This window comes from Pelophylax lessonae, assembly GCF_965119305.1.
Source record: "Pelophylax lessonae genome assembly, chromosome: 6".
Lineage (NCBI taxonomy): Eukaryota > Metazoa > Chordata > Amphibia > Anura > Ranidae > Pelophylax > Pelophylax lessonae.
Window position 1 is genome coordinate 174,969,546 of NC_138773.1, and position 27,828 is coordinate 174,997,373.

The 27,828-nt window shown below is 44.0% G+C and overlaps 1 protein-coding gene across 1 annotated transcript in view; it reads right to left on the bottom strand.

Moving 5' to 3' along the window:
• Positions 1–26,012, bottom strand: part of WIPI2 (WD repeat domain, phosphoinositide interacting 2) — a 73,556-nt gene extending 47,544 nt beyond the window's left edge. Inside the window, exons 1-5 of the mRNA XM_082260903.1 lie at positions 25,804–26,012; positions 14,638–14,720; positions 13,628–13,797; positions 9,336–9,432; positions 6,757–6,854 (exon numbers count right to left, since the gene is read on the bottom strand). Coding sequence (XP_082117029.1) covers positions 6,757–6,854; positions 9,336–9,432; positions 13,628–13,797; positions 14,638–14,720; positions 25,804–25,877 — 522 coding nt within the window. The 5' untranslated portion in view covers positions 25,878–26,012. The remainder of the gene's footprint in view (positions 1–6,756; positions 6,855–9,335; positions 9,433–13,627; positions 13,798–14,637; positions 14,721–25,803) is intronic.
• Positions 26,013–27,828: the final 1,816 nt, after the last annotated feature.

The following is a 27,828-nucleotide window of genomic DNA, read 5'->3' on the forward strand; positions in this document are numbered from 1 at the left end:
ACCTTTTAATATATCTTATATAAGCCTTTTTTCCCCCTAATGCTAGGTGCTCCTGTCACTGTTTGATAAAAAAAAAAAATGCTGGCTTTACCCGATTTCCGAGCGCAGCTCGGTCGTCACGTGACCAGCCGACTCTCTCCTCCTCCCCTCCTGACGGACGTCAGCGAGGAGATCTTGACCCGACCGCTGTAGCTGTCAGGCAGGGAGAGGGGAGAGGAGAGAGGCAGAGAGTCACGTGACGGCCGATCGGCGCTCTGATATCAAGTAAAGCCAGCATTTTTTTTTTTTTTTAATAAAACAGTGACAGTAGCACCTAGCATTAGGAAAAAAAGAGGATTATATAAACTTAGTGTGGTTTTGGGCCTTTTAAGATAAGCTGGATACCCTGTACATTCAATTCCTCCCCCATTATGTAGCTCACAATTTAAGAAAAAGTACACATAATGGGATTTTTGGTTTATCCGTAAAATCACGGGACACAGGGGATCCTTATATCCATGAGATGGTTATGCTGCCACCTTCAGTGACTGGACACTAGCAAAGAAAATAAATAAAGCAGAAAATCCCCCTCCTAGGCATATCCCCTCCCATGTAGGAAAGTGTCAGTGTCCCGTGATTGGTTTTCACAGATAGACCAAAAATCCCATCTTTATTGCACATCACAGGACACGGGATCTTCGTTATGCTAGCGATAGCCCAAATCACTGAATATGAGGGAAGGGCAACAAGCCAACAGGTCTAAACAAACCAAAAAAAGGATAGAACCGCACGCAGTAGCCTGCAAAACTCAATGAAATCCCCTAGCCCAGTGATGGCGAACCTTGGCACCCCAGATGTTTTGGAACTACATTTCCCATGATGCTCAACTACACTGCAGAGTGCATGATCATCATGGGAAATGTAGTTCCAAAACATCTGGGGTGCCAAGGTTCACCATCACTGCCCTAGCCTCATACCAAGCAAAACAGGATTTCTGGGTTGTGGTAAATCTTCCTTGAAGTTGCCTTCCTAGCCTAGCAAGGTAGGAATAACCGAATCAGAATCTCCTGTCTCTCAGGACCCAGACCTCAAAAGCCATGTCGTTAAAGTCAGCAACAGTACAAAGGATGTAAAAATCAGACCTTACAACAGGAAGGTTAGGGCCATCCATCCATCTATGCGTCTCTACTTGTGGGGACACTGGCTGTATGTAGTGTGCATGTGACCAAGGTCTTAACTGACTGAGTGAATGCAGGGGCGGGAAAAACTCTTTTCCCTTGCATTTGGCACTGAGTCTCACTCTAAGTAAGGGAGTATATCGACATGTAGCCCTCAGTGAAGCCCAATCAATTAGAGCCACACACTGTTCCTGTCACCCCTGGGGGGGGGGGGGTCACCAGAGCATAAAGGGGGGCTGTAAGCAGGGACTACCCAGGGTACTCAGCATTCCAGCTACGGGACCCCCTACCAGTCCACAAGACAACATTCTGCAGAGCTCCATCAGAGCTCCATGCTGACCAGCCTTACAGGCCATCCCTGCATGTCCAGTGTCGGGTCTAGGTACCCTGCTTCTGGGCGTAGGAAAGCTGCAGGCAATGGATCTCGAAGAGCCAGTCTACTAGTGCCAGATGGAATTCTTGAGAAGCCAGCTATTTTTGTACAGAGAATGCATAGACACGACCATCACCTAAAAAAAAAACAAAAAAACAAAAAAAAAAAAACTGAAGCCTTGCCTAAATAGGAGAGGCGATTAGGGATCGATAGATTATCGGTGGGGCCAATTTTCACTCTGATATTCACTTTTTTTTTTTTTAAAGTATCAGTATTGGCCACAAACTTGCCGATATTGCTTTAAGTGGTTGTACCAGAGTGATGCCTGCAGCTACAGACATCCCCCGGGTACTGTTTTTTTTAGAGCAGACGGTCGGCTTTCTTGTATTACACAACCAATGCGATTAAGCAGCCTCTCGGCTGTTTTTACAAGCAGCTGGATGGGATGTCCCCCCTTCCTACTGCTCCGCCTGGGTCTTCCATCCCACCGGGAGGCCTGAGAGACCAGCTGGCACGTACGCCGGCTGGCCGAAGATCCGAAAAAAGCCAGAATCGGCTTTGATCGGTTCTCCAATATAGTAACCCGGAAGCGACGTCAGGACATCAGTTTCGGTTACTGGAGCCCTAAATGCGCCAGATTTAAAAAAATTACAGTATTCAAAACACCAAAACCTGGCGTTTTGAATGCTTTTAAGTGCAGAGGAGGGGCTTGGGGTCTTACAGACCCCAGATCCATCCATAAAGAGTATCTCTGTCACTGCCTATTACTGTCACAAGGGATGTTTACATTGCTTTTGACAGCAAAAAAAAAAGGGGTTAAAAAAAAAAAAAAAAAAAAAAAAAAAAAAAAAAGAAAAAGGGTTAAATGAAAAAGGACAGAGTACAAAATAAAAACTTTAAACGTGAAGAATATCGGCACCTAATACCGGCTATCGATCTGAAGGGTGGCCGGAAAGCAAATATCCAATCACCTGAAGGTGGCAACAAAGTTATAATGGATATGGAGATCCCCTGTGTCCTGGGATTTACAGTAAAGAAATCTAGATACGTAAAATTACGGGTTTTTACTTGAAGCTCAACTCCAGACTAGAAAAAAAAAAAAAAAAAAACATCACAACAAGTTGTACTGTTTAACGACAGTGAAAAAAGCGCATTCACCGACTTAGTTACGCTATCTGGCAGGGTGGCTGGATGACAAGAGCGGCTCAACAAAACAAAATGTTTTACCAGGCAACATAAAATAACTGAATTTTAACTGTGTAATTTCCCTACAGATCAACTTTGAAGTAAAAAAAATAATAAACACCACAGAAAGACAGCAGCATGTATACACATTTATTTGTTCCAAGTTTCCTTATTTTATGCCACCTGGGCTATTGGCAGCACTTGGAGATATCCAGTTTAAAGCTCAGACATGCCCCCAGCATCATGCTATCCAAACAAGGGCACTTACATTGTCACTCTCAGACCTACAGGACAGAGTGTTGCCACTTTTCGAAGTTGGAGCCTAGTCAAGGCTTCTATGCGCCATGTGTTGCCCACTTTGACCATAAAAGATTTCAGAATAATTATGTACAGGAAATGAATAACTGCTGTTGTGTGCTTACATTCGCAAGCAAGATATCATCAATAAACAGGTAACCCCAATGACGTTGAGTAGCAGCATAAAAAAGGAATGGTTATGAACACATGGTCCATCTGGGTTCTCAGACCAAGCACCATTTTAAAAACAGCACTTTTGTTAAGAAGTGCCACTACAGCACATGGTCCTTAAAGCGACTGTCCAGTCAATTGTTCAAAAATTAAAAGTCAGCATCTCCAAAAACTGGAGATGCTGACTTTTAATAGGACACTCACATGCCCCAGGATCCAGCAAGGTCCTCACCTGACCGGTTCCTTCAACAGGCTTTCCCTTGGCTCCAGCATACTAAATGTTGGCAGCAGGCGGTGACCGCTTGCACAGAAGGCTGGGAGCCTTCATCAGGACTGGAGTTTTTATTTATTTTTTTTTGGAGTCTGCAGTGGGTGTAGTGGCTGACTATGGATTTACAGCGGGAAACGTTTATTTTTGTGTAGTGTCTTTATTTACTTTTTACACTTTTTTGGTGAACAATCTCATACTTATTCACATTGTGGGGTGCACAGGATCTGGGGGCCTGGTTCACACCTATGCAAGTTGCATATTCCAGGTGCATTGTGTTTTCAAAACACGTTTTTGATTCATTGAAGTCTATGAAACCAAAAACAAAACCTGCTGGTTCCTGGCCCTTTCCATAAAATGCAGATGTGAACAAGACCCATAGAAAACCATGTTAACTAGTTCCCATCCGCGCTACAGCCTATATACGGCTGCAGCGCGGACTCGAATTTTCGGGGGGCCGTTTTTAAACGGCCTCCCAGTGACACGCCCCCCACGCGCTCCCGCGAGCGCGCAGCGGGGAGAATCTGTGTCGGCAGTGTCCCTTGGACACGGCCGATCACAGATCGTGGTGAATGGCCAATCACAGCGGCCATTCACCACGTGATCGGATCATCTCTCATCGCCGGCGCTCCTTCCTCACACGGAGCCTGCAGTGCGAGGAAGGAGGGAGAGCTGCACAGCGCCAGGGACAAAGAGACATGTAATCAGGGCACTGATCACCAGTGCCCCGATTACTAAAAAGGTAAAAAACATACACAGTGCCCCCCCCATCAGTGCCCACAGTGCCCGCCATCAGTGTCCCCCATCAATGCCCACAATCAGTGCCCATAGTGCTGCCAGTCAGTGCCCACTGACTGGCAGCACTATGGGCACTGAGTGTGGGCACTGATGGTGCTGCTCATCAGTGCTGCCCATCAGTGCTCATCAGTGCCACCCGTCAGTGTCCATCAGTGCCACCCGTCAGTGTCCATCAGTGCCACCCGTCAGTGTCCATCAGTGCCATCCGCCAGTGCCCATCAGTGCCGCCTCTCAGTGCCCAGCAGTGCCACCTCTCAGTGCCCAGCAGTGCCACCTCTCAGTGCCGCCTATCAGTGCTCAACATTGCGGCATATTAGTGCCACCTCATCAGTGCCCATCAGTGCAGCCTATCAGTGCAGCCTATCAGTGCCCATCAGTGCAGCCTATCAGTGCCCATCAGTGCAGCCTATCAGTGCCCATCAGTGCAGCCTATCAGTGCCCATCAGTGCAGCCTATCAGTGCCCATCAGTGCAGCCTATCAGTGCCCATCAGTGCAGCCTATCAGTGCCCATCAGTGCAGCCTATCAGTGCCCATCAGTGCAGCCTCATCAGCGCCCTTCAGTGAAGGAGAAAAATTTATTTTCAAAATTTACTCACAGAAAATAAGAAAAACTTTTTTTTTTTTTTTCAAAATTTTCTGTCTATTTTTTTTGTAAAAAATAAAAAACCCAGAGATGATTAAATACCACCAAAAGAAAGCTCTATTTGTGTGAAAAAAATTTCAAATGGGTACAGTGTAGCATGACCGCGCAATTGTCAGTCAAAGTGTGACAGCGCTGAAAGCTGAAAATTGGCCTGGATGGGAAGGGTGTTTAAGTGCACAGTAGGCAAGTGGTTAAATGGACTGTAGTGTATTTCTGCAAAACTTACTAAAAAAATTATAGTAAAAATACAAAGAGAATCTTGCAAGTTAGCATGTGTGTTCACAAGTTAGTGAAAGGGCCAGCTGCTGACACTAGGCCTGCACGATATTGGAAAAAAAATATATTGCAATATTTTTTTTTCAACAATATATATTGCAATATTGAGAGACCCGTCAATCCAGGCTAAAGTCAACAATTACCTTACAAGGGACACCTGGAGCAGCCAGGATTAATGTTACTGTAGGGATGGGATGAGTTTTGCAGCAGCCCTTCTTCTGATTGTATATATTATATACTGCACTGGGAGTCTGGGACAGCCAGGGTTAATGTTACTGACACTGTAGGGAAGGATGCTGGGAATGGATGGAAATCATGAAGCATGCAGGCAGCAGCACAGCCTTCTAGATTTTAATTGCAGATACAGGGCAGGCCAGGGTTAATAATGGTACTCAATACTCTCAGTGACAGTCAGTGACAGTGTGGAATCGGATTATTCAGTCTCTCATTCTCGTTGGGACTCACAGAGGTGGTAGGAGCGGAGGACTAGGAGCCGGTAAAAGATCACAGCCGCATACACTGACTCACTCCACTTCCGTGCACTGCAGCCCACACGTTCAGTCTTGGCCCTCAGCTAGTTTTCTCAATGGCACAGCAAACCAATCACGCCGTGAGTAGCGGCACAGCGAACCAATCAGGTGTGCAGGCACGCATTATTGGTTAGCTGTGCAGCTGCTCACGACGCGCTGCTCACCGCTGAAGTGCAAGTCCCGACTTCTCGCCTTCTTCGCCTATGCAAAATATCGTGACCTCGGCTATATGAATATCGCCCACGTCCGCAGAACGATAGTCGATATCATATCAACTATCGTTCAGCCCTAGCTGACACTGTTCACAGTTCCATATACTTGTGCTTAATACAATCAAATCAAAATAAGTGCCACGCTAGGCCATTCAGCCAAACAAAAAAATATAAAATCTATACTGTAGATATGTGCAATGAATAAAAAAATATGGCATGGGATTCAAAGGACAGGAAAATCTGCTAAACGCTGGACACTGGCGTCTGGAGTTTAGGAGTGGTCAGCGGTTTTTCTGCTAAAAACGCTGCTGCTCCAAAACGCACTGCGTTTTCTTCTGCCATTAAACTCCCCTGACAAAAAACACTGAGAGAAGCCTATGTGTGCATGAACGCATAAGATAACTTGCAGGGGGGAGTGTAAGTGGTTAAAAATAATTGCACTAAATTATTTAAATTTTTGTGGCATAAGAACCTGATAGGCATTTAATTCAAGATCAATGCAGGTGCAACGCTTCGTCTCCTGCACACTCTTTCTGCAGCCACAGCCACTGGTCTGAACCTTCGGGTACAGGTTACAGGGCTGGAGTAAGTGTCAATGGACAACCAGTACACTAGTAATGTCACTTCACTTGTGCTCTACTGAGAACCATGAGTCCCTCTGCCTCTAGGGAATAAATGACAACTGTACAGGCAAGGCCACACAATGCAATTCGGATTTCAAATTCTACAGAATCCGGTATCTGTAAGGAGGGTATGGGGGGGGGGGGGGATTTAACATAAAACACATGTAAAATAGTTGAGTTAGCCTTTAATGATATTACAGAATGTATACAACCAGCAATTACCAGATTAACAGTGTCAAAGACCTGGACCTCTCCAATAGATGCACTACCAGGATATGCTAAATAGCAGTTGTCTCCATTAATTGACAGTGCGCATAGACCTAGAGGAGAAAAAAAACAAAAAACACAACAACATGAATTTGAGACAATTCTTCTTACCAACTAAAATATAACTAGTCAAAGATCCAACATGCACTACAATAACCCATCAGACACAGTGGGGGGGGGGGGGGATTAACTAAAACTGGAGCAGCTTTACATAGTAACAAATTGGCCTCTAGCTTCAGCTTATTTAGGCTCCACGCGTAGAGCGACATATACTAACTAGAAGATATTGGACTTTACTCGTACCAAGGGAAGGACATTCACATAATAAAATAAGTGTTTATTAAAAAAAATATAAAAGAACATCCATAAAAGCATATTTTCATATTAACGTGGGACAATACGAGTCATATATAAAGAAACCAACATGTCTTTGCTAAATACTCCAAAAGGTCGATGCGTTTCGCTTAGTCACTTCATGACCTTTGTTTCTTGGCAGCAAAGAAATATGGCCTATTCAAGAAAAAAACATTACATTACAATAGTCAATACATTAGCATATGTCAGATCTAGGTATCATGCGATGTTTCTTAAATACACTCACGTATCATCCCAGGAACGTTGCATAAGTATGGTGGCCTGTTATCGCTTACGCGCCACAGACTGTGACTAACAATGGGGCATATTACTACTTTAACAATGGGGCATATTACTACTTACACAGAGTTGTCTTATTGGCTATTGGGTCCATATGAAACGTTCCTGGAACGATACGCGAGTGGCTATATGAGACACAGCATGATACCTAGGATCTCTGACATATGCTAAAATATTGACTGTAATGTGATGTTTTTTCCTGAATTGGCCATATTTCTTTGGTGCCAAGATACAGAGGTCATGAAGAAGCTACTATGCGAAACACGTCGACCTCTTGGAGCATTTAGCAAAGACATGTTGGTTTCTTTATATAGGACATGTATTGTGCCATGTTAATATGAACATATGGTTTTAAAGATGTTTTTTTTATATTTGGTACCAGTAAATTCCAATATCTTCTAGTTTGTTAGTATATGTATCACATGGATGAGGTACCTTATATATGACATGACCTCTTTTTTTAACTCGCGATTTCTATTCTGACTTTACCCTGTGACTTGATGCGACTTTGGCTTTGACCAATGTGATTGTTTTCGTTGTGCAAAGTCACTAGACATGGGCAGAACGCAAAAATGTGTTGTGTATTTTCTAACAAATTCCAAAATTTCCAAACGATTTGAATTTGCATGCATCAACAATTGATTGACGATTCAAATTCTGTGTGAAGAACAGCTGGTTAAGGAGCGGGCTGCCGTGTCCTTAACAACCGATGACTCAAACTGTCAGCGGGTTTCCCCACTGACAGTTGATGTGCTCTAAAAGATTCCATGAGTCCCCGGGGGACCCCCACAAAAAAGTGTAAAACACTACTAAGGGACACCCCCACCACTCTGGCAGCACACCCGGTTGCTAGTCACAGAGCCCCAACCAATCTTCAGCAGAGAGGGAGAGGACTCCCACCAGAGTAACCACCCTGCAGAAACCAGGCACCGCAGCCACCAGGATAATCTGCACTGCACGTATGGCGATCCAGAAAGGAAAGGATCCAGGAGTCAGAACAAGAGGATGAGGAGGGGCTCCCACCGCCAAAGTCACCGCCCATAGGGCTCCCCTGTCATGGCTGCCACTGTTTTCTTCTGCAAACCACCGCAAAATAGCTGCCGGACTACACAAAACATGGCCGCGGTGCATTGCAGCACAAAGGCTACAAGAAAATGGCAGCCCTGCATGCTACTACGTGGCTCCCAGGGAACCAGGAGGTATCCCTAGGCCTCAGGACAGAAGCCCCCTACAGGAGCAATGAACGCTGGCTAGACATGGGTGACCACTGGGTCTAGATTATCCACCCCATCGCAAAGAGGGGGGGGGGGGGGGGGGGGAGAGCCACCCTGCCCCATAGCAGCCTCCCATGTTGAGGGCATGTGTCCGAATATGGTTCTGGGGAGGGGTTGCTCGCTTGTCATCCTCCCCCCCCCCTTTTCTGACCTGCTGTTTTTTTTCCACTGCTGGCATTCTTTTCACAAGTCGCACCCAAATCACATATATCATGCAGGTGCGACTTTTGAGGTCTATGGACCTCAAGTCGCATGAATTTCAGACCAAAGTGTTGCAAGAACTACTTTGAAGTCACACAGATATCATGGGGTGAAACTTGTCGTGCGAATTTGGGCTCCAAAAGGTGCAGGAAAAGTCGCACAAGTGGAGTGGAGTGTAAGTGACTGGTTGTTATGAACAGTTGCTCCATGATTCTGGTTGCTCCAAAGTTAGTATATTCCTCTCAATATACTTATCTATAGATTACAAATTTCTAAAATAAAAAAAGGTGTAAACAAAATCAAAATAAACCCACATTTAAGTATACACTACCTTACCAAATACAGGTGAAAGAGGTGCAATATTTAAAAAGGAAAAAAAAGACAAAAAAAAAAAAAAAAACATACCTGCAGGGTTAGGAGGAGTTTCTCGAATAGTGTGCAGAACTTTCATGTCTCTTATGTTGTGTATGTAGAGAGACTCCTCAAGGCATACAATCAGCCTCTAGGGAGAAATTAATCATTTTATTTTTGTGCCGATATAAACCATGAATCTTGGATAATTAAAGCCCAACTCCCGGATTCCTGACTTATTTTATGAAGTACTAATGCCTAACTAAATTAATTGCATAAAAACATTTTGTAATAACCATCTCCGGTGAAAGGAAAATACATACTTTACTACCTGTGATGTCAGATCGCATGACAAAACCTGTGGATCTTGCTCTGCTCCACAGCCAGATCACTCACTACCAGACCAGTGCTGAAGAACGACCGCCAATGCGGACAAGCAGGAGTTCTCATACTGACAGGTAATAATAGCAAGCTTAGAAAGAATGTTTTCACATTAATCAGGCACCTCATGTTTATCCCTTCTAAAGCTGGCTTCATACTCTTTGCTCTTTTTTTTTTTTTTTTTTTAATTCTGATTCCAATTCTTTAACTGGCTTAAAAACAATGCTTCTACAGGAGTTCTGTGTTTTGCCTGTAGAAACAGCGCCATGTTACCCTTTGTGTCCATGCATATTAGGAAGATTACAGGGATATTTTGAGCTCAATGTTTAGAGGCAAGAAAAAAAAAAAAAAACACATCCTTCTGGTTTGCGTTTCTGATTGGAGTTTACTGGCAAAAAATTGAATAAATAAAAAAAAAAAAAAAAAAAATGCTAAACTTTGTACAAAAAATGCTCTGAGTGTTTTTTTTTTTTCTGCCAAGGGAACTGGAGTTTTTTTAATCCTAACTATTCCTTTTCTGCCTTGGTCACATGTATCTTATCAGCCTCTCGATTGCGGTGCATGTAAACCGATTGTTTTACAATTTCTTTTTTTTAGTCATACTAATCTCCCATAGTAAATAGAGAATGTGCTATAGTATATTTTCTATATACTCAGTAAAGTCACAGACCTCAGGTGATACACAGAGATGAAACAAATACAGTAAAACCTTGGATTGCGAGCATAATTCGTTCCGGAAACATGCTTGTAATCCAAAGCACTCCTATTTCAAAGCGAATTTCCCCATAATGGAAACTCAGATGATTCGTACTACAACCATTTATTCATAAGTCCTTGAGTTTATAGTCCATATAAAAAGATTTTAGCATTGCGATAGGTTATATAACCATAAAATGTCCATCCACAAATAGCCACTTCCACAAGGGGATTAGAAGCAAAATCCAGCAGGAGCTACAGAGTATCAAAGAGAAGAGAGGCGCCCCTAAGTGTAGCAATATGGTTCCATTTAATGAAGGTACAACATTTAGCATCTCACATGGTTGATGAATAAAACAGGCACATCTAAGTATGCAGGCATCCGGGGTAAAGCTGTCCACATAGACTATCTTCTGCACCGCTGGATGACCGGGAAGACCACCCTGCAGTAAAGCGATCTGAAAGCGAGGGGCAGCATGGAAGGGATGATGTTGATGGCGGTGCGGAGGATGGTCTATGTGGACAGCTTTAGCCTGGATGCCTGCATCCTTAGATGTGCCTGTTCCAATCACCAACCATGTGAGTTGCTAAATGTTGTACCTTCATTAAATTTAACCATATTGCTACACTTAGAGGCGCCACTCTTCTCTTTTATACTCAGCTGTGACTTGAGGCTACTTGTCTATCAAGACATCGCTTGTATATCAAGTCAAAATTGATTTGAAAATTTTGCTTGTCTTGCAAAGCGCTCTTAAACCAAGTTACTCTCAAACCAAGGTTTTACTGTACTACTACACAAGTTGTACCTGTTTATCTACAGATGTCTTTCCTCTACATTAAAAGTGCAGAATTTACACAGGATCTCTCAGCTTTAAAAAGTGGGGGCGGGGAGCTAAAGCTACATCAGTGAGGAAATGCTCTGAGAGCCGATGGGAGGGGAGGGGAGCACAGCACACAGGAACAGAGCTGGGGCTGTCAATCAGATGAAAATACCTCCCTTTACCATTTTTCTCTTGGTGTCAGGAAAACTTGTCAGATGAGACTTAAACTTCTAGAAGAGGAAACGAAGCAGCAGGCAGAAATTACATTTAGTGCTCTGGATTGAGACAAGTATAGACTATAGAGGGAGAGGCTTTGTTCATATTTTATGTCTGAGATTTACAACCACTAACTACAGACAAGTGGAGGAATTCAGCTTTGGCTCCAAAAGGGAGGCAGAGTAGAACAACACAGGCAGGCTGCACATATCCGTACTGTAATAAACCTGGCCACAATACACTTCACACTAAAGTATATACATCAAGCATAGCAGCGCTAGGAACAACAGGAGGGTGGTGAGGGGACTGGTCCTTGTGTAGATAAGTAGCAGGCAAACATGTTTGGTCTCCAGGACAAAAAAAAAAAAAAAGGAGCAATGCAAGGAAACTGACTGACTATGGAAGAGGAAAATGCTGTCTCTCTCAGAACTATTTCTTTATTTCAATATATTTTTATTGCGTTATAAAAATTTCAACAAAACAATTCAGTACACAATTACAAACATACAAACATTACGCCAGTTCACGCTTGAAGATAGCATTCTAAAATAGAGCTGATAGAGAAGGTACGCACATATGTAACAATGGTTATACCTGGCGGTATCAAATAGAGGATTTGAAGTATAGGCATAAACAAACATACTATATAAACAAACATACTATATAATACATAACAAGTAACAATAGTAGAACTACACAGGCATTGTACATGTCATAGATGAGGTCAACTCTTTGACGGCACGCGTAAGGCGTCGCAGACGTTCAGCACGCTATGTTTTTAAAGCTATGCTATGTCACTTTTGCAAGAATGTGAGTACCACTCTTATCTTAATAAATATTTTTGTGCAGTCTACACTATTGTTCCCTTCCATTTTTTGAGGTGCCCATTACACCCATACTCGATCCTATGGGAGTTCCAAAAGTCCCGGTCTGATCAATTTCCAGTCCATCATTCGGTCTCCCTGTGTGGATCCTTTGAGAGTGATTTATGCCTAATTTACCCATTATCTGGTAAGCAGTTTGGATGGTCACCACGACTGGGTGTTTTATTGCTCCTGACTTCAGCACTGGTATCCGGGACTCTCTTCTGGTTTCTTCCTTCCTTTACATATTGGACATTTGTGGACTGCATTACTTGGGACGTTTGTTCCACTTTTACCTTATTGGCGCTGCTCTTATTTTCTGAGTCAACAGAATGTGAATGATCAGTCTCAGAACTATAAATTCATTGAAAGCACTGCCAATGCACAAGCCTGTTTTGAATTTTTTTCTACAGGTGGACTTTAGATTTACTTTTTTTTTTTTTTAAACAGAACAGTATCCTATAGTCGAATTCGATTTTTTTTTATATAAAGATTACTCTAAAATAAAAATAACCTCACACATCACAAAATTTTAAAAACATTTTTCAAAAATATATTTCTTAGGGGTTGAACTCCACTCCTAGAATATCCCCTCTATTGTAGAGAGATTTCAAAACGGACAAGTGACAGACAAAGGTTTCAAGCACGATTTATATAGCCAACTTTACACTGGTAGAGAAGCCAACTTTACACTGGTAGAGAAGCGAGCAAACAATCTGAGGAAGCCAAAAGTAGCATATAGTACTAGATACTTGATTTTTTAATTTACACAAATGCAATGTAAAATGTAAAACCACAGAGACCCAACTCATTAGATTAGAGCGGTTAAACAGTTTCAGCCCAATGGAGTGTGCTAATCCCCAAAATAGTCAGCTGGGTTACAGCATTCTGTAAAAGTGACAGCACCCATTTACAAGCTGTCACATTTGACAAATATACATTTGTCCCATTGTAAATAGGGTAAACGAGACAGGCAAATGCTCAGCAAATAAGTGGCCAACTAAATGTACTGTAAAATATTCACTTGCCTATAAGTCAGGGGTAGTTTTACAAATATGCCCCAGAGTTTTCATGTGTACAGTCAGCATAAGCTTGTGTATAAAAAGGAGAAAGGAGATTTGATTTTTTCCAGTTTGCATAAAGTCAAAGAAGAAGTCACTGAGGTTGAATTCATGGACAATAAAATCTACATCTTATGATTCAGGAGAAAGATTTAACAAACGTATTAGGTAAACAGGTTATAAGTCTATTTACTTTTGCTAGAGTAGTTATTGCTTCCTTTTCATCTTCACCCAATTCTGTTATATTAGCTGAACTTTACAGAGATGTTCATAGTGACTATTTTAATTCATCAGTCACATCAACTCACCTGCCGATTTAGCTTCACAGCCAAAATTGTGTTAGAGTAACTGTAGTTACAGATTTCTGTTCCTTTTTTGAAATGGCATACTTTAAGTTTTCGTGGCGCTTTAAGACTGACGATAGCAACAAGACTGCTGGAAAACAATCGTTCCACAATGCACACATCTTCTGTGTCAGCTGAGGAGAAAAAAAAAAAAAAAAAAAAAAAGTTGGACAGAGAAGGCAAATTTATTACTAATCTCAGCATGCATACAAAACACAGCTCAAATTTTAAAGTTTGGACATGTATCTTAGCACACACAGTACACAGGGATATGGGAAATTATTTTTGACAGGAACACACACTCCGGTATATGATCACTAAGCCTTTGTACTTGTCTGTGTGATGCAGACCGATCATTGCTGGAAGGAGGGGGTTAGCAGGTTGCTGCACATATGAAAACATCACAACACCCAGCCTCAGTACTCCTTATCAAGGGCCCGCAGTCCTGATAAAAGCCCTGGCTGGCTCATAGGAGAATTCATGCAAATATCATAACGACCGGACGGGTGGATGTCAGTGTGGAGGAGTGGGAGCTCCTAGGCAGGCTACATCCACATATAGACTGAACTATGCAACAACCACATGTGATGCTAAACCTTCCTAAATAAAAGACTTTAAATCAAATAAATGGGCCAGGAACTGTGCAGATAGGGTAAAAAAAGGGCTAGATGATGTTGCATGTCCTCCACTTAGAAAATAGGGCAGGCTCTGACTTGCTACTGCTTCTAATACACATTCTGAAGCTTCTCATGGCTGAAAGTCTAAACTTTCCCCTCTCCATCCAAAACTTAGAAAAGAATTAGGACTATAGATACAATTTCAGCTGTCACGGAATAAAACCTAAGACGTTCTAGCTCAAAGGAACATTCCCCCCCAAAAAAAAAACATGGCCAGCAACACCTAGAGGAGAAGAAGAAAAAAAACTTGCAATTCATCTTGTAATTTGCAATCTTAAAAGTAAAATAAAAACTTACTGCATTCATATATTTGCTCTAGTTTGTCCACAGACGACAAGGAGAAAAACTTATAGCCAGACTTGATACCAACAGCCAGAGATCTGTAAAAATAAAATGGAAGTTCTGAAAAAGCACATAAATTACAAGTCAGAAAAGTTCCAAAATTCTGCTGCAGACACAGGTCGTCTCTTGTGTCAGGCCAATCAAACATATATCACTGCTTTTTACTCGCTTTTCCTGGTTGGGATCGATAAGAAATTATAGAATGCATTGCTTACAGTCAGAGCACCAAGACAAAGGAAAGATGAGTTTACACTGTTGAAATGCAGCTAATGCATGAACATTAGAGCCTATATTTTTGAATAGGCAGCTGAATGCACCAAAATAAATGTGCATGCTCCATTTGTTTTGGAAATGAAGTGCACCACAACCCACAGTAGTGTGCTACTATGCTGTGTAGTGTGCTGCAACACATCTGTGGGCAAGGTGCATTAAAAATGAATGATATTGCAGTTACAGCAATGCAGAAGTGTGAACCTAGCCTAAAAGTAACATCAATCGATTGATCGTTTTAGTCATGTGTATGTGGTTTATTTATCAAAATGGCAGGGCTATGAAGTCTACTATAGAAAAAGACAGTTGAAAAAATAAAAACATAACAGTATGTCCCATCGAGTTCAGCCTAGTTGTGAATACAGGATATATCCCTTTTTATCAGAGTGTAATTCGAGATTGCACATCTAAATTCACCACCGCAGAAAAAAAATATAATTCCCAATGTGGTCTGCAATAGATTACTATAATGGTGTAAGAATTCATCTTCACAATATAATGCTGAGCATAACCAGTAATGTTTGCCCAAAAAAAGCAATTATTTTATTTACTTCAAGGGTCACATCTTAACTACAGCAATTCGTGCTGGGGGAGGGGTTCATCCCTGACCCCACAAAAGATGCAAGACCAGTTCCATGAAGGCAGGCAAAACTCCTTTCATTATCTTTAAATGCAGAGGACAGCAGTAGTCATGACAACCCTGTTTTATCCTATTACCAACTTGAAATTAAGAATGATTTGCTTATCTACACCTTACATACTGTATATCTGAACATATTAAATAAAGTAGATCAGAACCAAATTCTATCCCCCCCATGTTCGGTCTGCTTAGTTTTGAGCACCAGGTGAACAAAACTGCAAGGCCTCCTGATACACCGTCGCAGTTAAATTGTAAACAAAGACACAGGTGTTCCAGCATCTAAACCTTACTAGAACACTGGTTCCTGAAGTGGCAGCCATATCCCAACAGGGAGGTCCAAATGTAACAGGCAGCAGAAGCTCCCCATCACATGGCTGTCTGGAGGTGATCTGCCTGTGTAGGGCTCTCATATGGGACTGTTGTAGAAGGCCACATATTAATTTTGGACCTGGGCAAGTTTCTAGTACATAAATACCTGGCCCAAGTACCAAAACAAGCCCTTACTAACCTTTCTAGCTGCAGACACTGTAGTAGAATTCATGCTCAAGGTTTTGAAGAGATCCAGGGAGGTCCTGGGAAGTCAGGGCTTTGCACTGTACTCTCTCCTGTACCTGCTCTGTGTTTGCATTAGACTAGAAATCTGCCAATGTATTGCTGGGGGGTGTTTGAGGATAAATTACTTCATGGTATCTGCACATAGAGATTAGTGCGGGCTTGATTTCAAGCATTATTTTTTGTTAAGAATCGAATATCTATAGCCTGACCGAAGTTCTACTTTAGAGTCCAACCAAAGCTCTAGAGTTTCCAAAAAAAAAAAAAAAAATGCAGGGCGTTGGGCCAAAAAGATGTCAGTTCTGGAGTGAGTAGGCATGAGTTTAATGAAGGATGGAGAGGCAAAGGCATTGTGAGTGTCAAGTTGGCAGTAAGGTCAGATAAGGGGCCTCTACAGAGTTTAATCTCATTGTTTATACAACAGAGTATGTCTGCCTAGTGTGGACTGCAGAGAACACAGTATTGTTCGTATTGATACATGTACAAAATACATAGATAGATGTACAAAATACATAGATGTCTGAATTTGAGGCCACCGGCCTGACATTTTTGATGAACATAGGTCTCAAAATTTGAACTTGTAAAACCCAAAAGTTGACTACAGCTTTGTGTTCTCAACAATAAACCCAACCCACTGTCGTTACAAAAATCCAGGTTTCAAGCCTGGTTCACACTTGTGCAGTTTGCTTTTGATCTGTTTCTGCATCGCTTTTTGCGATGGGTCTTGGCACATGTAGTTTTTAAGCTTTTTATAGGGTTTTTTGGCCAATTTGTCTTTGGGTAGATTATGAAACCCAAGTCATGGCAAAAATACACTTCACTGGTCTACTGAACCAAAAACACACCGTTTTGCGCTTAAAAAAGTCCCTGACCCTTTCCAAACACGCAGCAGCTGAAAAAAAACATAGATGTGAACGTGTCTCATAGGAAACCATCCTAAATGGACTGTAATGCTTTTCTGCAAAAAGCACCAAATAAAACGCATAGGTGTGAACCGGGCCTTCATGTAAAATTACACTTTTTTTCCCTTGGTATGGTAGACAGTGTCCCCCAGCTTACCAGGAAATCACCAGTGCTTTCCAGGAAGCTCCCAGAGATGAAATGCAAAATCTTAGGGGATCTGACACGCGTGATATTTCCAAGACACATGCACGATATCTGGTTTAGCCATTGTTGTTGGGCAGGCACCAAAAATCAGAAAAAAAATCCCCAAAAAGACAGCCACAGATGCCGAGCTTAAAAAATGCAGGGTGGAGAGAACAATAGGAGGTATAATTTTATTGTACTACTGAAGGGGTAATGATCTGAAGTTCCGCAAAATGGCAATTTAGCCAACTGTATAACCTAGATATACAGCACAAGGCAGCTCTCCTGCGCCAGATGACGTACCTAGTATGTAATCTGCCACTTTCGAGTAGGGGTGCGTGCCCGCCACCAGCAGCCTGGCTTTGCTGTGATTTTACACAGCAGATGCCGATCAGCATCTACTCCACTGAGAGGTTCAGTGAGAGAGTAGCAGGGAACTCCCAATAAATCAGTTTTAGGAATCCTACTGAAATTGATTACTCTGTGGGCCATTGGAATAATGATTGACGTACTGGAGACAATAGGGACCAAAAACCCCCCACAGAGGTGATCAGAATGCCACCGTAAAAAATTACCACAAAAACCCATCGCTATGATGCCACTTGGTTTGGTAAGTGTCATTGGCCCCGGGACCACCCAATGAGCAACCAAATCAGGCACTGTAACCATGAAGACGCTGCTTTCCATCCCTGCTTGGGTCTGAAAATAGCTAAGAGATCACCCATACCTGATTCAGAGTGAACTACTGTAAAGACTATAGAGACTGAAGCAAAAAACAGTATAGTAGAATTCTATTATACCTAGATCATAATTACAACTGCAACTCCTGATGTGTCCAAATAGCTATTTAAAGCATGGACTAACAAACTACGCCCTTGACCATCCGTGTAGAAAGGGGGTGACCAGGAAAGCTCTCTGACCACAAATGAAAGAAATACACAAACTGCTAGACTGCCAATCAGTTACTACGCATATGAGCAATATGCAAGAATAATCATACAGTACATTCTTGCATATGCAATATAAAATGGTCTCCTCGTTTGAATTCAAATGTCAGGTGTTCTTCCTGTGTATTAAGTCCGAGTCCCCCCCCCCCCCCAAGGACTCTGGTGCTAGTTGGGATACTGGTATGAGTAGAGTTGGGTAGATCCCTGCTTGAGTCTGTAGCAGTAACAGGATAACCAGTTCATACTGATTGTTACACCACGTTCTGTTAAGGAGGACCGTCAGAAAACTAAAGCCTCGTACACACGCAACGATTATTGGCCGACCGATCGGCCGTCTTTTGTCCAGTGTTGTTGTGTTGGTTGAAATGTGCTCTAGACTGCACACATTTTCTCAGCCAACAAAAATCAACTTCAGAAGTGATGTCATGTGCTGGTTTACTTTCCGTGTGTTTTTTCTTCTCTGAGCATGCCCAGTCTTGCTCATCAGATTTTTGTCTGCCGAAATCTGTACTGACTGCACGAAAATCGGCCGTTATGTTGACGGCCAACAAAAATTTTATAGCCTGCACACCAGATTTTTTTCAGCCGAAAAGTCGGAGTCGGCTGTCGAAAGCATCATACTAACAAGCCGAAAATTGGCCGATCGGACGTTGGCCGAAAATTCCCGGCCAATAATCGATGCGTGTGTACGAGGCATAAGTCCTTGTAGATCACCTCAGGCTGGCCCCTAAAAACACTAAAAATAAGGGTCTCTGTGTAAAATTCGGTAATACACTGACTCATGCAGCTTTGCACATGCTCAGTTGCTCCCCATTTTTGCCTTTTTAGGCACAGTCGAGATTGTAGACCAATCTGCTGACAGCCTTAAAGCTGAATTTAACCCCATTATCCTTTACTGCAAAGGAAGCTGCTTCTGTCTGATCTGTAATCGTCATGGTGCTGCACATACGATGCGAGTCAAGACACCAGCCACTTGATGGCTTAACAGCCTAGATAATGCAACAAGCACATGTGGCAGCTAGCAATCCAGGCATTCCAGGAATGTACCTTTTAGGTACCTAAATCAATTGGATTTGTTCAGCTTTAGGTCCCTTTCGCCCTTGTGCGACCTAAAAGTCACGGGATTTTGACTGGACTGAAGAAATGCCTTTGTAATCTTGAAGGTCTATAGACCTCAAAACGCATCAATGTTGGGTGAAAGTAGTGCAGGGACTACTTTAAAGATTGCACAGATATGAACGGTACTCAAGCACTTTTCTGGCTCTGAGGAAGAGGGTTTGCCCTTCGAAACGCGTCAGCCTAGCCTTCGCAGATCCATGCGGACATCTGCATGCTATCCAGCACCGCGCAGTGCCTTGGCTACCTTGGAGATCTTGTGTTGATCATGTTTACATGTGTGCCACTGCCATCTACAATTGTTTTGTAAGTATAATATACATTTTTTTAAAAATTTTAATAAACCTTTTTAGTGGTAATGCACTAGGTCTGTGCGCCCTTCTCTTATTGTTGTCTTTTAGTGTGTTTGGATACCCTTGGTCCTGAGGGGGCAGCAAGACCACAAGTGATACCAACAAAAGACCACTGAACATGTACAGTGCCTTGCGAAAGTATTCGGTCCCCTTGAACTTTGTGACCTTTTGCCCCATTTCAGGCTTCAAACATAAAAGATATAAAACTGTAATTTTTTGTGAAGAATCAACAAGTGGGACACAATCATGAAGCGGAAAGAAAATAATTGGATATTTTAGACTTTGTTACAAATAAAAAACTGAAAAATTGGGTGTGCAAAATTATTCAGCCCCTTTACTTTCAGTGCAGCAAACTCTCTCCAGAAGTTCAGTGAGGATCTCTGAATGATCCAATGTTGACCTAAATGACTAATGATGAAAAATAGAATCCACCTGTGTGTAATCAAGTCTCCGTATAAATGCACCTGCACTGTGATAGTCTCAGGAGGTCCGTTTAAAGCGCAGAGAGCATCATGAAGAAAAAGGAACACACCAGGCAGGTCCGAGATACTGTTGTGGAGAAATTTAAAGCCGGATTTGGATACAAAAAGATTTCCCAAGCTTTAAACATCCCAAGGAGCACTGTGCAAGCGATAATATTGAAATGGGAGTATCAGACCGCTGCAAATCTACAAAGACCTGGCCGTCCCTCTAAACTTTCAGCTCATACAAGGAGAAGACTGATCAGAGATGCAGCCAAGAGGCCCATGATCACTCTGGATGAACTGCAGAGATCTACAGCTGAGGTGGGAGACTCTGTCCATAGGACAACAATCAGTCGTATACTGCACAAATCTGGCCTTTATGGAAGAGTGGCAAGAAGAAAGCCATTTCTTAAAGATATCCATAAAAAGTGTAGTTTAAAGTTTGCCACAAGCCACCTGGGAGACACACCAAACATGTGGAAGAAGGTGCTCTGGTCAGATGAAACCAAAAATCAAACTTTTTGGCAACAATGTTTGGCGTAAAAGCAACACAGCTCATCACCCTGAACACACCATCCCCACTGTCAAACATGGTGGTGGTGGCAGCATCATGGTTTGGGCCTGCTTTTCTTCAGCAGGGACAGGGAAGATGGCTAAAATTGATGGGAAGATGGATGGAGCCAAATACAGGACCATTCTGGAAGAAAACCTGATGGAGTCTGCAAAAGACCTGAGACTGGGACGGAGATTTATCTTCCAACAAGACAATGATCCAAAACATTAAGCAAAATCTACAATGGAATGGTTCACAAATAAACATATCCAGGTGTTCGAATGGCCAAGTCAAAGTCCAGACCTCAATCCAATCGAGATCTGTGGAAAGAACTGAAAACTGCTGTTCACAAACGCTCTCCATCCAACCTCACTGAGCTCGAGCTGTTTCGCAAGGAGGAATGGGCAAAAATGTCAGTCTCTTGATGTGCAAAACTGATAGAGACATACCCCAAGCGACTTACAGCTGTAATCACAGCAAAAGGTGGCGCTACAAAGTATTAACTTAAGGGGGCTGAATAATTTTGCACGCCCAATTTTTCAGTTTATTTGTTAAAAAAGTTTGAAATATCCAATAAATTTCGTTCCACTTCATGATTGTGTCCCACTTGTTGTTGATTATTCACAAAAAATTACAGTTTTATATCTTTATGTTTGAAGCCTGAAATGTGGCAAAAGGTCGAAAAGTTTAAGGGGGCCGAATACTTTCGCAAGGCACTATTATATATATATATATATATATTTTCTATTCCCCCATCATACACCACTTGAGCGCAGGAAATATGTTTTAAACTTTGGATAAGCAGTACTGTATCCTGGCCTAAGCCGACAACGCTCCGGCCTAGGTCGGTACTTTGCAAGGGGGCGGCAAAAAAGCTGCCCCCGCCTCCACCTGAGACTCTACTGGCCACTGGTTGCTAGAGCCCCCTGCTTATAATTCAAAGCGGAGGAAGATTTAAGATTTGTAGTGCTCATGGGGCCCAAAGCAGTTGCTAAGCTGAGCCCCTTGTCATGGAGAGTCCTGCCGGTCTGGTGGCAACAGGGTGCAGGGCAGCGGAGCTAAATTTGCCAATCCGGTGCCGACAGCAACAGCGTCTTCGCACAGCGAGTGGGCAGCCCAGGAAGCTGGCTAGAACCGAGAGCCCAGGAAGGAGAAGACCGCCAACCTGACCTGAGAAGCAGCGGGTGCAGCATTCTTGGCATCTCCCAGAGCCTGCATTTCTTCTCCAACCTTCTCTCCGCTCACAGCTGTGACATCAACAAGAAGACAGGCTGACCAAGGGCGCAGAGGATGAAAACAGGCGAGAGGTATTTGCATCACACACACCTACCCACAGACAGGCCACTCTCTCTTCCAGCCCTCCCCTCAACCCCCCCTCTCGCTCACAAACCCCACACCACCCCCCTCTCTCTCTCATCCCCCCCCTCTCTCTCTCTTTCATCACCCTTCTCTCACCCCCTTATCTCACCCCCCTCTCTCTCTCCTATGCCCTACAAGGCTTTTAGAATTGTTCTACTGAATATGTAGTATATTGTTTAAAATGCCCATGCCAGTTGCTTTACGTGGGTCGCACCATCAGACCAGTGAGACAGAGATTTGGCAAACACCGCCATCTTATCAAAGGCAGATGTGACCTACACAGTGTCCCGCAACATTTTTGGAAGTCCACGGGAAATCCACTGAAGGCCTACAAATCTGTGTTATTGAATCCATCTCTAAGGATCTGTCAGAAGCAGAACGTTTCTCAAAACTTTGTATGTGAGAAACATTTTGTATATACACCCTAGATGCTCTTGCTCCCCGGGAGTTAAATGAAGAACTTGATGTACATACCATTTTGTGAATACCATATTATGGTTTGGCCCTTTATAGCTCTGTTTTTTTCTGCCTTTTTAATGGATGCATTTCGGATAACCCCGCTGACTAGTGACAATCTCATCAAAATAGGAAGGAAAGGGGAACACCTTAGTCACCTGAGAAGATTTGCAACTGCCAAACTACACCTGCGTCACCGATTCAGCTGAGTCCTCCAACTTTAAAGTTTCCCGCAATTACATAATTAGGGCCTCCAACAGCGATTTTTCATGCGCGGATGAGGAGGAGAAGGACTCATCCTCACTATGAGAGAACTCAGCATGTGTGAATGCAGACTCTCGTCCGAGGCAGCCAAATCAACCTCAGACTGAGGAGGCAGAGCATACAGGTGAAGGCGGGGGCCTCCTTTGCAGGGCCATATTTAACCTGGCTACTACTGACTGCAGGGCTGCCTTTATGGCCACCAGGGCAGACTGAGACCCAGAGGGTCCCGCAGCTTCCAGGAGTGGATCGGGTGGTGAAATGACCATAAAGGGGTTAATCAGAGCTACGCTGCACAATTTAGAAAAAAAAAAAAAAAAACGAAGGACCCCCCCTCGGGGCACTACAATAATCAGAGACCCCATGGCGCTGTATGCAGCAGAGGAAGGATAGTGTACCCCCAGAGACTCAACACCCGAGCTGCAGAACGCCAAAACGATCTGTCACACTGCTGGAAAGAGGAAGGAAATGCCGACCTGACACTAGAGGCCCCTGCAGTTCCAGCCTGCATCAGACTACAAGAAAATGGGTGCCTGTTAAACTCTATGGGGAAACAAAAAACATGGCCGCTGGACTACACAAACATGGCCACCGAAGCCAGGAATACAGAATCCATGGTACAGATACCCCCTAAAGAGGGCCAACAGCGGCATCACCCACTGCTTCTCCGTCCCAGCACCATCCAAGCTCCCCTACCCAAATACACCCATGCCCCCAAGAGGGGCCATGGGGGGGGGGGGGGGGAGCAGATGAGGGCATCTACTCAGGGGGAGCCCCGCTAAGGAGAAGGGGGAAAATGAGGGGAAGGAAGGACACAGGAGGGGCCACGACCACCCCAGCAATTCCTTAAGAAATGAGGGGGAACACTACTCACCATACCACTGTCACCAGGCAGGCACAACTCCCAGCAGTCCCATCTTGGAATGGGGGTTCTGTGGCCTGAGGTACGCTGCAACTCTGGTCGTGACTGCTGTCATGACCAGGGCTATGCGACCTTGCTTGGTGTTTCACTCGCCGGCCAGCCCCCGTCCAGTGGGGCTATGTCACAGCCAACCTAGTGCGGAGCTAATAGTTGGGTCGCGCTTGTAAGCCAGGCTGTAAGGATATAGGATATCCAGTGCGTCGCCAAGCCCGGCTGTTGATTGTAGTTCACACAGGAACAAAAAACAAAAAAAAAAAGGGAAAGTATAAAGTTCAATTTAAAAAGGAAAAAATACCAGAACCGCAGATCCCAGCAGAGAGCCAGCTCCTTACTCCTGACTAAGAAGAAAAAAATGGAGTCCTATAGCAGAAAGAGATGATATACCCCCTGGGACTGCCCCAGGGGCATAACCAAAATGTTTCTGCCTAGTCCTACTCCTGAAGAGAGACAGCATAAAGCCCAATGGTCTAAAGACTTGAAGCTGTGTCCATCAGTGGACCTCAGAGAAAAGGATTTTACGGTAAGACAAAAATCCAGTTTTTGGATTGTCCTCAGAAAAGTAATAGAAATCTTTCGATGGGGACACTAGTTTTGGTGACCTGGGGCCCCTAAGAAAATCCCTTAATTTTCTAGGATTTCCTCTCACTTCCTGTCTGGCTGTGGGACAGGAAGTGAAAGTATATCTCTGCAATGGGTCACAGATGGTGAAAAAAAAAAAATCTGATATGGGTTAAAACCCTCCCTAACTCCATTGGTCTGAAAACTTGAAGCTGTGTCCATCAGTGAACGAAAAAGAAATTTGGGGTTTTCCTTTAGTTTCAATAATAACGGTAAACAGGACCCACACAGAGGGTGAATCTCCTTAATGGGGGTGTTCTATCAGAAAACCCTACCCCATCAGATTTCCCTATCTACGTCATTTCCGGTGCAGGCTCGTCATGAATCAGCTGTAGCCGCGTCACAAGTCATACTGCGCATGTGCAGAATAGGTAGGGAATTTTGATAACATCGTAAGGGGGTGAGGCAAAAGTCCTACTGCGCATGAGCGAGCGCATTCGCACCAACGGATCGGGTAGCGGCATCTCTTATAACAAACATCCATCCGATCTCCATGGCATACACTGCCCTGAGCCGACAATGGGACAATCCTATTCCCTACCCACACGCGCACGCCCACTGTCTCATTGTCGGGTTGGCGCAGTGTGGGGCATGGAGATCGGATTGTCGGTTTGCCGTAGTGTCGGGTCAGCGCAGTGTGGGCCATGGAGATCGGATGGATGTTTGTTATCAGAGATCCCGCTGCGCGACCCGTTGGTGCGCATGCACACTAGGACTTTTGCCTGACCCTTACCGATGTTATCAAAATGCCCTACCTATTCTGCGCATGCGCAATATGCCTTGTGACGCGGCTACAGCTGATTCATGACGAACCCACAGCTGATCCGCAACCAGAAATGGCGGAGGTATGGAATTCTGATAGGGTATGGTATTCTGACAGAACAGGGGCACAGACAGCAATAAAGACTGCCAAGCATTCTAATCCCTCTCCACTCTATTCAAAACTAAAAAAAAGTTTAGCTTTTGTTATACTTTAATCTGCACACCCAGTGGCCAGGGGTGAACACATGCAGAGACAGTGACAGGAATTAAACTCCTGTAGCATCTGATGGGCTCTACCGCAATCCATTCAACCCACTCACTGCCCCCCAAACACCTCTCTAAAGAGATCAGTGTGGATCACTTTTCAGAGGAGCATGCGAGCCTGTAAAAACAGAAGCCATTTCACATTGGGACACAACACATCTGATCCAGAGAAGGCACAATAGACAACTTCCATCTGTCCAGCTAGCAGACAATGCACAGGACCACCATGGATGTTTAATGTTGTACCAGGACTGCTCGCCATTGGAGGAGAACTACAAGATCCAGTATCGCCAGCTGATCAGACTATGAAGTGTCCATGTACACCCTCCACCATCAGGACACATGTGTACAGCACCCTCACTACTGCCTCCCACAGAGTTCCACTCTGCTCACCTACCAGCTGGCTCCTCCCCCATTTTATAACTGGTTTATATTTCCCTATAGCATGATACACAATGCACAGCTACTTAAGCAGGAAGGTTCCCTACACTCACGTACGTGTTGTCCTGGTTGAAGTTGGCGAATAGGAGCTGAGCCGCTCCGGCCTCCACGTTCTGACTGGCCAGGTTCATAGTGACCCCGTCTTATCACCTAGGCACAGCTGTGTACAGGCTGCCGACCGCTCCGAGCCTGCTGCCGCCTCATTCCTTGTTTACCGGCCTGGACGTGACACCTCACTGCGCATGCGGGCGCCAAGGGTCTGGCCTGGACTACGCAGGTAACCCATAGGCGCCGTGACGTCATTTGAGCGCGCTGCCAGCTGACTGGAGAGCGGCTTGAGAGGAGGGTGAGTGAGCTCCAGTGATGTGAAGGGACTGTGAGGCGTTTAGTGATACTGAACATCTGCAGTTTACACTGGGGGAGGACTGATATCTCTGAGAGCTCACCCTCCTTCTGTATGTAAACATGGCAGGCTGAAATGAGGACATAACTACCAACTGTCCTCCCATTTGAAGGTACTTTGCCTCCTATAAACTAGCTGTACATAGCGAGACACTTTGTTTTTTCATTTAAAGAGGTTGTAAACCCAAGTTTTTGACACTTGCCTATATTAACCACTTTACCACCGGAGGATTTTGCTGTCTTACGTCTGGGCCACTTTTTGCGATTCGGCACTGCGTGACTTTAACTGACAAATGCGCGGTCATGCAACGCCGTACCCAAACGAGATTTACGTCCTTTTTTTCCCCACAAACAGAGCTTTCTTTTGGTGGTATTTGATCACCTGTGCGATTTTTACTTTTTGCGCTATAAACAAAAAAAGAGCGAAAATTTTGAAAAAATAATATTTTTTATATGAAATTCCCCCCAAAAAAATGTAAAAATCAAAATTTATAATTTTTGGCCAATTTGTTTTCTGCTACATATTTCTGGTAAAAAAAATCGCAATAAGCGTATTTTGATTGGTTTGCGCAAAAGTTATTGCGTTTACTAACTAAGGGAAAGATTTCTGTCATTTTTGGTGTTTTTTTAACGAGTAATGGCGGCAATCTGCTGTTTTTTTTTTTTTTTTTTGCGGGACTGTGACATTGCAGCGGACAGATCGGACCCCTGACTGACATTTTTGACACTTTTGGGGGTACCAGTGACATTACTACAGTAATCAGTGCTATAAATATGCACTGTTACTGTAAAAATGACACTGGCAGGGAAGGGGTTAATTTTATTGGAGAGGGAGGGGTTAATGTATGCCTGGTGCTTACTGACGTGTGTGGGGGGAGGTGACTGAGTGACACAGGGACAGATCGCAGGTTCAGCTATGCTGAACCCTGCAATCTGACCCTGCCTGTCACTTAGGAGATCCGCCCGCTTTGTTTACACAAGCGGGCGGATCTCCACACTAGATCCCCGATGATCTGGGAAGAGCAGCCGTGATCGCCGCTGCTCCTCCTCTGGCCCGACTCCCGCTGTGACTGAACACAGCGGGAGCGAGCCTCCGGCGGCTCACGCGTGCCCCCCACAAGGGGAGGAGTCCAGCGACGTAGGTCTACGTCGTTGGACGATAACGAGCCACATTGCCGCAGTAGCAACAATGTGAGCGGTCGTTATGTGGTTAAGGCTTACCTATAGGTGCTATAAATATCTCCTAAACATGCACCGTTTAGGAGATATTTACAGTGCATGCAGCCGATGACGTCACGTGTGCCGTTCCTTCAGAAACCTATGCCGTGACCGGCAGGCTCCCGCGCGCACGCGCGGGAGTAATGTAATCGCGCCTCCGGCCAATCAGATGGCCGGAGGAAGCGAACAAGGAAGCAGGACGGCCGGACATGTCGGCCACCCTGTTGCTGAGCGGTCGACACTGCGGGGGCTTCGTTTTTAGGTAAGTATTTCATAATGAGCTAATATGCAATGCATTCTAGCTAGCATTCATCCAATTTCTAAATTGTCGCATTTGTACATTTCAAAAGTATAAAGGAATAGTAGTGGTTAAAAAAGAAAGCACTTGTGGGTTTAACCAATCAGTTTTTGCATATTAATTCTCCATGTAAGGGGGCGTAGAAGGGGGTGTGTCCTATGAAT